Source organism: Bos mutus, chromosome 7, assembly GCF_027580195.1.
Source record: "Bos mutus isolate GX-2022 chromosome 7, NWIPB_WYAK_1.1, whole genome shotgun sequence".
In the NCBI taxonomy this organism is placed as follows: Eukaryota; Metazoa; Chordata; class Mammalia; order Artiodactyla; family Bovidae; genus Bos; species Bos mutus.
This window is the reverse complement of record NC_091623.1, coordinates 47343417-47354605: the sequence shown is the minus strand read 5'-3', so window position 1 is coordinate 47354605 and position 11189 is coordinate 47343417. Positions and strand designations below refer to the sequence as shown.

The 11189-nt window shown below is 53.9% G+C and overlaps 1 protein-coding gene across 1 annotated transcript; it reads left to right on the top strand.

Moving 5' to 3' along the window:
- The first annotated feature begins 3272 nt into the window (after positions 1 to 3272).
- HAPLN4 (hyaluronan and proteoglycan link protein 4) lies at positions 3273 to 9835 on the top strand. Its single transcript, XM_070374798.1, is given in 6 exon segments — positions 3273 to 3328; positions 4315 to 4432; positions 4734 to 5096; positions 6641 to 6832; positions 6835 to 6972; positions 7357 to 9835. Coding segments are annotated over 6 exon segments (1206 nt in total). The 5' UTR covers positions 3273 to 3325; the 3' UTR covers positions 7749 to 9835.
- The last annotated feature ends 1354 nt before the right edge of the window (positions 9836 to 11189 follow it).

The following is an 11189-nucleotide window of genomic DNA, read 5'->3' as shown; positions in this document are numbered from 1 at the left end:
ATCTCCCTCAATGGATCATTTTAGTAAAAGTCCTTTTGATGCATAAAACGTTGCTCTGAGTGTTTCATGGGGCAAGGGACCCTCTTCTCAGAACCCACCAGGGCCCACTCATCACTGCCAGCTTAACTCACAGGAGCTAAGGTGGTAGCCAAGAGAACTTGGCCTCTGGTTGGTGTGCACAGCCCCATCTTCCAGATGGGGAAAAACAAGGCTCCGAGAGGACCAGAGACCCGTCTGAGGTCACAGTCAGGAGAGAAGAGTCCAAACTCTAAGCTCCACCAAGAAATTATAATAACTAACAGCGTGACACACTTATTAATCACCTACCGTATACCAGGCCAATGGCCAACCTCACACGCTACATGCTGGATCTTACCTCATATTCCAGATGGGAAAACTGAGTCTGCAGGAGGTGAAGAGCCTGGTCCGAGGTCATGCCTCCTTAATGCAGCTGGCTTAGGCATAGAGTCCTGGCTTCTTCAACCACAGAGCCCTGTGTCTGCTGTCTGATTGGCTCATATTTGGGAGAAACTGAAGTTGGGGGGCAGCCAAGTAGTTGGGGGAAGGGCTCCTTGTCCTCTGGTTTTAACTTTTTTTAACATTTATTTTTATTTCTTTGACTGCCAGAGTTCTTAGTTGCGGCATGCAGGATCTTTAGTTACAGCATGCGAACTCTTGTTCTGGCACGTGGGATCTAGTTCCCTGACCAGGGATCAAATCCAGGCCTCCTGCATTGGGAACATACAATCTTAGCCACTGGACCACTAGGGAAGTCCCCTCTCCTGATGTGATTTTTGAACTTAAGCGAAGTTGCAGGTTCAGGGATAACTCCTGCCCAGACCACTGTGGGTTAGAGGATCGATCTCCCTACCCCTACCAATACTTACTAGGCATCTATAGTATGACTAGAGATCTCTTCATGAAAATTAGAGATACCAAGGGAACACTTCATGCAAAGATGGGCACAATAAAGGACAGAAATGGTATGGACCTAACAGAAGCAGAAGATATTAAGAAGAGGTGGCAAGAATACACAGAAGAACTATACAAAAAGGATCTTCATGACCCAGATAACCAAGATGGTGTGATCACTCACCTAGAGCCAGATATCCTGGAATGCGAAGTCAAATGGGCTTTAGGAAGCATCACTACGAACAAAGCTAGTGGAGGTGATGGAATTCCAGTTGATCTATTTCAAATCCTGGAATATGATGCTGTGAAAGCGCTGCACTCAATATACCAGCAAATTTGGAAAACTCAGCAGTGACCACAGGATTGGAAAAGGTCAGTTTTCATTCCAATCCCAAAGAAAGGCAATGCCAAAGAATGTTCAGATTTCTGCACAATTGCACTCATCTCACATGCTAGCAAAATAATGCTCAAAATCCTCCAAGCCAGGCTTCAACAGTATGTGAATGGTGAACTTCCAGATATTCAAGCTGGATTTAGAAAAGGCAGAGGAACCAGAGAGCAAATTGCCAACATCCGTTAGATAATCAAAAAAGCAAGAGAGTTCCAGAAAAACATTTACTTCTGCTTTATTGACTATGCCAAAGCCTTTGACTGTGTGGATCAAAACAAACTGTGGAAAATTCTTCAAGAGATGAGAATATCAGACCACCTTACCTGCCTCCTGAGAAATCTGTATGCAGGTCAAGAAGCAACAGTTAGAACTGGACATGGAACAACAGAATGTTTCCAAATCGGGAAAGAAGTACATCAAGGCTGTATATTGTCACTCTGCTTATTTAACTTATATGCAGAGTACATCATGTGAAATGCTGGGCTGGATGAAGCACAAGCTGGACTCAAGATTTCTGGGAGAAATATCAATAACCTCAGATATGCAGATGACACCGCCCTTATGGCAGAAAGCAAAGAGGAACTAAAGAGCCTCTTGATGAAAGTGAAAGAGGAGAGTGAAAAGTTGGCTTAAAACTCAACATTCAGAAAACTAAAATCATGGCATCCAGTCCCATCACTTCATGGCAAAGAAATGGGAAAACAATGGAAAGAGTGAGAGACTTTATTTTCTTGGGCTCCAAGATCACTGCAGATGGTGACTGCAGCTGTGAAGTTAAAAGACGCTTGCTCCTTGCAAGAAAAGCTATGACCAATCTAGACAGCATATTCAAAAGCAGAGACATTAGTTTGCCAACAAAGGTCCATCTAGTCAAAGCTATGGTTTTTCCAGTAGTCATGTATGGATGTGAGAGTTGAACTATAAGGAAAGCTGAGCACCAAAGAACTGATGCTTTTGAACTGTGGTGTTGGAGAAGGCTCTTGAGTCCCTTGGACTGCAAGGAGATCAAACAAGTCAATCCTAAAGGAAATCAGTCCTGAATATTCATTGGAAGCTGAAGCTCTAATACTTTGGCCACCTGATACGAAGAGCTCATTGCAAAAGACCCTGATGCTGGGAAAGATAGAAGGCAGGAGGAGAAGGGGACAATAGAGGATGAGATGGTTGGATGGCATCACTGACTCGATGGACACGAGTTGAGTAAGCTCCAGGAGTTGCTGATGGACAGGGAAGCCTGGCGTGCTGCTGTCCATGGGGTCACAAAGAGTTGGACATGACCGAGTGACTGAACTGATAGTATGTCTAGCCACTAGATCATCACCAAAGACCCAGAACTCCATTATCTTAGATGTGGAAACTGAGGCATTGAGTGAGGGGCGGAGTCAGATTTGAGCTGTTGCTGCAGGTCCCCTCTGCAGGGTGTGTGACTGTTGTGGGGTCCCCATCCCAGAGGGAGCATCTTTGGCTGCTGGAGCCCTGGACCCTTTGATGGCAACCCACTCCAGTATTCTTGCCTGGAGAATCCCATGGACAGAGGAGCCTGGCGGGCTGTAGTCCATGGGGTCACACAGAGTCGGATATGACTGGAGCGACTTAGCACACACACCGTGACACGTGGGAAAACGGAGACCTGCAAGCCCTCTCCCAGGTTACTCAGCCCTTCTGCCCACATGAGGCATCATGAGTGCCACCCCACCTCCATTTAAAAGATAGTTGAACTGAGACCCAGAAAATTTCCTCTACTGGCCCAGGTCAGTCCCAGGCTGGGACCTGGCCTGATAGCCACTGTTCAGGGCGCCCTTCCTCCATCTGTGCCCATTACCACCTCTCCCCAGAGCAGGTGCCACCATGTCCCCTTTAACAACCCCCCGCCCGTCTGCCTGCCTCCTTCCCTCCCTGCTCCCCTTGCAGGCAGACGCCAGGATTGCGCTGTCTGCTGGGATCTGTCCAGTCTTTCCCGGGTGTGCAGGGGAACGCAGTCCCAGCGCCTGGGGGCCGTTGGGCGAGGGCCGCACCGGCAGGATGGTGAGTGAGATCATGGGTTCTGTAGGTCCTTCTCTGAGATTCTGTGTCTCTGTATCTACATCCTTCAGTGTTTCCCTCCTTAGCCCTTCTCCCCCTCCCGCCTCTCCCACCTCTCTCTCTCAGCTTCTTGTATCTCTTTCTCTCCCACTCTTCCCATCTCTGCCTGTCCTTTTCTTGTTCTTCTAGGGCTCTCCCTACTTTTCTCTTTCCTCCTCCCCCGCCACCCCGGTCCCTTTTCTCTCCCTCTCTCTCAGACTCTGTCTCTCCCTCTACACCCATGTCTCCCTCTTCTTTCTTTCCCGCTTGCTCTCTCTCTTTTCTCTCTCAGTCTGTCTCTCCTTCTCTCTCTCCGTCTTTCCTTATCTATTCTGTGTCTCCCTCTGGCACTCTCTTTTCTATCTCTCTCCCTTTGTAACTCTGCTTCTCCATCTTTCCCTCCTCTCGCCTCTCTTTCCTTCTGTCTCCATCTCTCCCTGCTTTTCTCTGTGTCTCAGTCTCTTTTCCTATTCTCGCCTTCTTTCTGTGTCTCTTGCTCTCTCCGCTTCTACCACCCCCTCGCCCCCCACCCCCACCTGCACGGGTTTGCTGCAGTCTCCTGGCGTACAGATAACCTTGCCGCTGCCGCTGCTCCAGCTCCTCTGCCCCTCCTCCCTCCTCCCCAATCTCTGGCCTGGGCCGGGGAGAGAGGGGGGGGGAAGGGGGCGGGGCTCAGGGTCTCCGGTTCGCGGGGGCAGGCGGGTTGGCCACGCAGAACTAAGGGAGAGTGAGTCCAGAGGCGTGAGCTTTGCGCAAAGGCAAGGGTCGTGAGGTCCCAAGAGAGTGGGGATGAGGGGAGAGTCCGCTAGCCTTCTCCTTGGGACCCTGGCTGGTTGGGGACCTGGGCGTGTAAGAAGTCCTCGCTGCGAGAAAGGAAGGCCAGGGGGCAGGGGGCTAGTCTTCTGAAAGGGCAGAGTCAGGAGGCTGGACTGAGCGCTGGGTGCCCCCAGGTGTGTGCTCGGGCGGCCCTCGGTCCCGGCGCGCTTTGGGCAGCTGCGTGGGGAGTCCTGCTGCTCACCGCCGCGGCGGAGGCGCAGCGCGGCCGGAAGAAGGTCGTGCACGTGCTGGGTGAGTCAGGGCCGTAGAAGCGGATCTTGCCCCGCCGAGGCCGTGGGCAAATAGGATCGCCCGAGTGCGCGGAGCGGAAAAGAGGGAGGGTGCTGGGCGGTCCTGATGGCCACAGTCCCCACCCAGCTCCTCCCGCTCTGAGTCCCCGCCCCCTCCCTAATTTCCTCCTGGAGTCCCTTTACCTTTCTGATCTCCTGACTCTTACCCAACTTTTCTTCCTACACCCCCTTCCCTGGGCCCCGCTCCCCAGGTGCTCCTGCCCCGCCCCTAGGGCTTCTTAACCCTCTTTGGTCGTCCGCAGAGGGGGAGTCGGGCTCGGTGGTGGTGCAGACAGCGCCGGGACAGGTGGTCAGCCACCGGGGTGGCACCATCGTCTTGCCCTGCCGCTACCACTACGAGGCAGCCACCCATGGCCACGACGGCGTCCGCCTCAAGTGGACCAAGGTGGTGGACCCGCTGGCCTTTGCCGATGTCTTCGTGGCGCTGGGCCCTCAGCATCGAGCGTTTGGCAGCTACCGCGGGCGGGCTGAGCTGCAGGGCGATGGGCCCGGGGACGCCTCCCTGGTTCTCCGAAACGTCACGCTACAGGACTACGGGCGCTATGAATGCGAGGTCACTAACGAGCTGGAGGATGACACGGGCATGGTCAAGCTGGACCTGGAAGGTGACCAGACTGTGTGGGCAGGACGAGTCACGTTTCTAAGGGAGGAGAGAGGATATTGCAAGGACAGAAACCAAGTCAAGTTCGCCTGAAGGGATTTAGCAGCTCAGTGGGGTAGCTGCTAAATTTGGGGTGATTTTGCGCCTCAGGGATATCAGCAACGTCTAGAAGCAGGTTATGGTGGTATATAGCGGGGAGAGGCCAGGGATGCTGTGAAACATCCCACAAAACACAGGCAATTCGCCCAAGCAAAAAATAATCCAATCCAAAACGTCAATAGCGAAGAGGTTGGGAAACCCTGCGGTAGAATTCAGGCACAGGGAGATCCAGGCACTCCATTTCAGGAGTCCTTCCCTCACCTCTGCTTCCCTGGGTGGGCTTTCCTTGGACAAGTTTCCCGGGTGGAAACAAAAAGTAGTGCCAGGCTTCCACCCTCCCAGCTTGGCAATCGATTTCCTTTAAGTGTTACCTAGAGTCCCAGAGTTGTCCCTCATTGGCCCAGATTGTGTCATGTGCCTATCCACGAGCCAATCACTGTGCCTGGGAGATGGGTTGCTCTGATTGGCTGACCGTGGAGCTGCGAGGTGGCGTTTCTATTTGAAGAATTCCCTTCCATTTGGTTGCTTTCCTCACTCCACCTTGGAAGACTCTAGGAGAGATTTCTTAGCCCTCACTTGCTGAACTTCCCAACAAGAGTGAATAACAACAATAACAAAAGCAGCTCTCCTTTATTGGGTGTTTTCTATGTGCCAAGAGCTTGGTTGAAGAGCTCTCTGGAGTCTCTCATTTAATTTTCCCAAACCCCCTGAGTAAGACGCTATTACTAGCAGATGGGCAACTGGCTCAGAGAGGTTAGAGCCTTGACCAGGACACGTGCCATTGAGTGGCAGAGCCAAGACTCAAACTCCAGTCTCAGGCTTCAGCTCTTCTCTCTGGTTCCTGTTTGATCCTTCCTGCAACTGCTGCGAGATGCATCTGCACCCACAAAGTCCTCCCCCTAAACACAGACACACAGAAAGCTAGTGAACTGAGTTGACTGTGATTCTGATGAGGGAGGAGTTTACGAACAGAAGTTAGATGGGAAACCAATGGGAATTGTCCTGGGTAATCCTGGAGACCAAAGAGCTCTTTGTCTAGGATCAAATATTTATGGGGTCCTAGCGTGAGGGAGTCAGCTCGGTGGGCTCAGAACTTGACCAGAAGGCAGGTCCCAATGCTGTAAGAATGTCAGAAGCACATAGAACTAAAGGAAGCAGGGATGTGGGAGCTGGGTTTTGAACGACGAATAGGAGTTCTACAAGTGGATAGATGGAAAGAACACAAAGGTCTCCAGGCGTGGAAAGGAGGTGGACACGATTAAGTGTGTCAAAGAGTCAAGTGAATCCCAAGTTTAAGGCAAAGGAAGTATGAGGGATATGAGCTGGGGAAAGGCTGGTCAGGTCTGACGCCAGAGAGGGATGGACTGAAAGGTGGCACCCCTGATGTCGGGTAAGTTGATGCGAGTTGGGGTGGGGGGGCTCCGAGCTGACCCTTGTGTACCCTCTCAGGTGTAGTCTTCCCTTACCACCCTCGTGGAGGCCGCTACAAGCTGACCTTCGCCGAGGCTCAACGCGCGTGCGCTGAGCAGGACGGCATCTTGGCGTCTGCTGAGCAGCTGCACGCAGCCTGGCGCGACGGTCTGGACTGGTGCAACGCGGGCTGGCTGCGCGACGGCTCGGTGCAGTACCCGGTGAGCCAGCCCGGGAGCCCTGCGGCGGCCTGGGCGGAGCCGGGAGCGCCGGGGCTGGCGGCGGAGCCTCAGGAGGTGTGCGCAACTACGGCTACCGCCACAACGCAGAAGAACGTTACGATGCCTTCTGCTTCACATCCAACCTCCCGGGTGCGTAGGCCCCACCCCTAGGAGGAAGGTCCTGCCCACCGCTGGCCCGGGCCCCGCCCCACCCATGAGACCCCACCCCCACCCCCAGGCCTGTCTCAAGATTCTTTCCCACTGGGCCCAGTTTTCTCTCTTCGCCTTTCCTCTCCACACCTGTCCTCGGATGTCCGGACCCGGAGGTCCCTAGTATAGTCAAGGCGCGGCAATCAAACAAAGCCTGGCACCAGCACTTCTCTAGCCGAGGCCGTGGTCCCGGGCTGCAGGGGAGCGGGTGAAGTTTCTGAATCCTGAGGCTGTTTCCTGGGCGGCAGGCGAGAGGGAGTCCTGAAATCCGAGGAGGCGCAGCCCCAAGAGCAGCCCTAATCACTCCTACCCACCCCTCTGCAGGGCGCGTGTTCTTCCTGAAGCCACTGAGGCCGGTGCCTTTCTCCGGAGCGGCGCGCGCCTGCGCAGCGCGCGGCGCCGCCGTAGCCAAGGTGGGGCAGCTCTTCGCCGCGTGGAAGCTGCAGCTGCTGGACCGCTGCACCGCAGGCTGGCTGGCGGACGGGAGCGCACGCTACCCCATCGTGAATCCGCGCGCGCGCTGCGGCGGCCGCCGGCCGGGTGTACGCAGCCTCGGCTTTCCAGACGCCTCGCGCCGCCTCTTCGGCGTCTACTGCTACCGAGCGCCTGGCGCGCCGGACCCCGCCCCTGGCGGCTGGGGCTGGGGCTGGGCTGGAGGCGGCGGGTGGGCCGGAGGCTCGCGAGACCCCGCCGCGTGGACCCCACTGCGCGTCTAGGCCTGGGCCGTGGACCGCGGGGGCGCTTGGCGGCTGGCCGAGTGCCCTGTGGCGTGGACTGACCGCACACTGGAGACTGGCTATGCTCTTTGCGGTGCCCTGCAAGTTAACCAGACCTCCTGCGGTCCTTAACCCCTGGCCACACCCTCTGAGGTCCCCAGAGTCTGGCCAATTCTCGGAGCCAAGTCCCTTGGAGTCCCCTGGAGATCGACCAAGCCCTACCTTTTCTGAACGGTGAATTGGGTCTCCTCTCCCAACTTTCCCCAGGAGATGAGGCACACCCTCTGAGAATCCCTGGAGCCCAGCAGACTATGAGGTCTCCTGAACACTGAACACGTCTCCGGTAATCTTCCGGAATTTACCCCATGGTCGCCTGGAGGCTGGACCCCCGGGATTATCTGGAGACTGGCCACACGTCCTATGCATCTGCCCGAAGACTGTAGACTGGTCCCTTAAGGCCACCTGGACACTGAGCCCTCCTACCCACCATCCGTAGAGAAACCAGAAACCTCTGAGTTCGTCAGTTGACCACACGGCCATGGTCACATGAACACTGTGGGCTCCTGTCCTATTCCCTAGGGTAACCTGGAGATTGGTTACTCCCATTCTCTCCCTTTCTCCCACGAGTCCCCCAAAGTTTCCAGAATAACAGGTCATGTCTCCAGGTCACTGTGGAGAACAATCCCACCCCTTCAGTTTCAGGGGCGACCACCCTTGTCTTTCACTGTTAATACAGGTTGACACGCCCCAGCTGGCTCGCATGACGGGATGCCTGTGGCGCATCCCTCAGATTCTCTCTGAGGGAATAAGTCTGCCTTTACCTGATGGCCCCTTTCCTAGCTGTCACCTAAGAGACCATCTCCCGGGCCCAGGGACCCATAAAATCCATGTCATTTGCTATGGAGACAAATTGCCCCACTTCCCATTGTTACCAAGGCGACCAGCCCAGCTTCCACTGTCACCTAGAGTCACACAGCCCTTCCTTCACCAGTCACACCCATGGAGTTAGTGCCGCCCTCCTCCAGCTGTAACCATGGATACCACACGTTTCCCATCTTACCCGCCTTCACCCCAGGGACCTACAGCTTCACTCCCACTGTCCTCACCCTGACCGACAGCCAAGGAGACCACCCTCTCCTCTAACTGTCCTGAGAGTGACCCAACGTTAGGTTCTCCAGCTCTCACCATGGAAACAGGCTGCTCCTTTCCGCGGGCGCCCCAGCTCCCTGCTTCTCTCCAAGCTCCGCCCCCAAGCGGCTTGGACCCAGCAGCTGTTGCCATGGAGACTAAACTCCGGTATCTGAGATAACAGAACACCTGTCCCCTTAGGCTTTCTCTTGTAGGTAGGGCCCGCCCCTCCACGTTGTCACCATAGAGGCTGTCAGCGTCATCTCCATGACAACTGACTTCCCAGTCCTCAGGAACTTCTTACCATGGGCCGAACTTGCTCCATAGGGCTTAACGGCTGCCCCTTCACCAGATGGGCCCAGCTCCAGGCGGACTTCCGGAGCTGCTGGATACCCTCCGTTTGCACGCTAACTACATCTCAGACAACAGCTGTGCACGAGATAACCTTGCAACACTCGGATGAGCAAATGAGACCCTGGTGTGCCCCAACCCTTTGTGCTATGCAAGCGAGGCTCCTCTTTTCCTCTCTGAGACCACATCCCCATTCTCCCTGAGGTCCTCTTTCCTTTTCTACCCTCCCTACCCCCACATTTCCCTTCTTAGAGATCCGAGAGAGGTGGAATTGTCTGTAGACCTCAAAATCCACTCTGAACTCCAGGTTCTAAGGGGCAGTTTGTGTTAACAAGTCAGGACCCAGTCAAACTCCCCAGTGTTAATAGCTTGCTCAGGGAGACTGTCCATGAACGAGGCCACCCCAGCTGTTGGAGACCCCAGTTTCGAAATCTTGCCTGGAGTAGCACTGGGGTCCTTCCTGGAGCCCTCTTATTGCCACATCCATCTCCGGGAGACTTGTGTGTGGGTTTGGGGACCAGGTGTGCCTGAGTTTGAATTCTGCCTCTGTGACCAAGTGATGAAACCCCTGATCTTGTTTCCTCCTCTGTACCAGGGCTGCTTTTAAGGTCCCAGTGAGTGCAAAGTGTTAACAGCAGAGGCTCAATAAATCTTTTCTTTTTTTTTTTTTTGATGAGTGAAAAAATGAGGCAGTTGGTGGGTAGTTACTTCAAAAATGCACATTGGTAGACAAAATGTTTTTCAGCTGGGGTAGCAGGGGGGCTTGGTGATGATTTGGTTGGGAAACGTCTCTCATTCCTCAGGACCATTCATTCCCTCTCCCCAATCTCTCTTTCCTCTCCCTTCCCCCATCATGTTCTTCTCTCCCTTGAGCCACCTCCCATGGGTCTGGCCCGTCTCAGCCCTGTCCTAATTGGGTCACTAACCAACCCAGCGGTTCCTCTCAGTCCCTTGGAAACAAAGTGTGTGAAACTGGATGTTGACTTCCTGCATCAGGAAGGCAGAGAAGTTGCAGGTTTTCCATGGGGTGAGGTGAAGGTGGGGGTCAGGGGAGTGTGGGCTAAGAAGTAGTGAAAAGTTTCTGGGATACGAAGAAAGGAGAAGAGAGGAAAAAAAAGTGTAAATGTCTGATATGGCTGGAGAAGTGGGATGGTTGACTAACTGCTGGTGCTTCGATATCGATGGGACAGAACTCCTAGAAATTCCAACCACTCATCTGAAGTCAGGGTCCAGCCTCCTGGTTAGAGAGCCTTGGGCTCCAACTGAGCCTTAGCTTCCTTGAATAAGAGAAAGGTAATGGGTCATTTTTCTGGAGATGAGTGCGTGAGATTTCTTTCATCCCTCCTTTTCCTTGCTGACATCCTCTCTCTCTTCCTTGGGGTCTGACATCTTGGTTGTGCCCTGGGTAACTAAGTTTTCCTTCTCTCATTCTGTGAGTCAGAGGGGCTGACTCCACTGGGCAATGAGTACTGTGACTCACATTCCTGGGCAACTCTAATCGGTCCAGGGGTGGACATGGACCCAGGCAGACCAATGAGATTCAAGCCCTGGGATTTTGATGGACCAATAGGATCTAAGGAGCCCTCTTTCTGCTGGGTGTCTGCACTGTTGACGTGGAAGCCTCAAGAGCCTACCTGGAGTAGAGCCCCTCTGGAAGCTAGATATTCAGAAAAGCATCTCTCTCCTGTCTTCCAGCAGCCAGTGCACTTCTCAGAGACATCTAAAATTTCCTACATGTCCTTCGGAAGAGGTTTTGTATTCATTCAAGGAAACACGCATGTGTCATTTCCCTCCTCACTTTTACAAGAATGAAAGCATGCAATGTAGACTCTACTTGTTTACTTATGTGTTTGGCTGTGCTGAGTCTTAGCTGTAGCACGCGGGGTCTTTGATCTTCATCGTGGCTTGCAGGATCTTTAGTTGTGGCATGTGGGATCTAGTTCCCTGACCAGGGATAAAGCC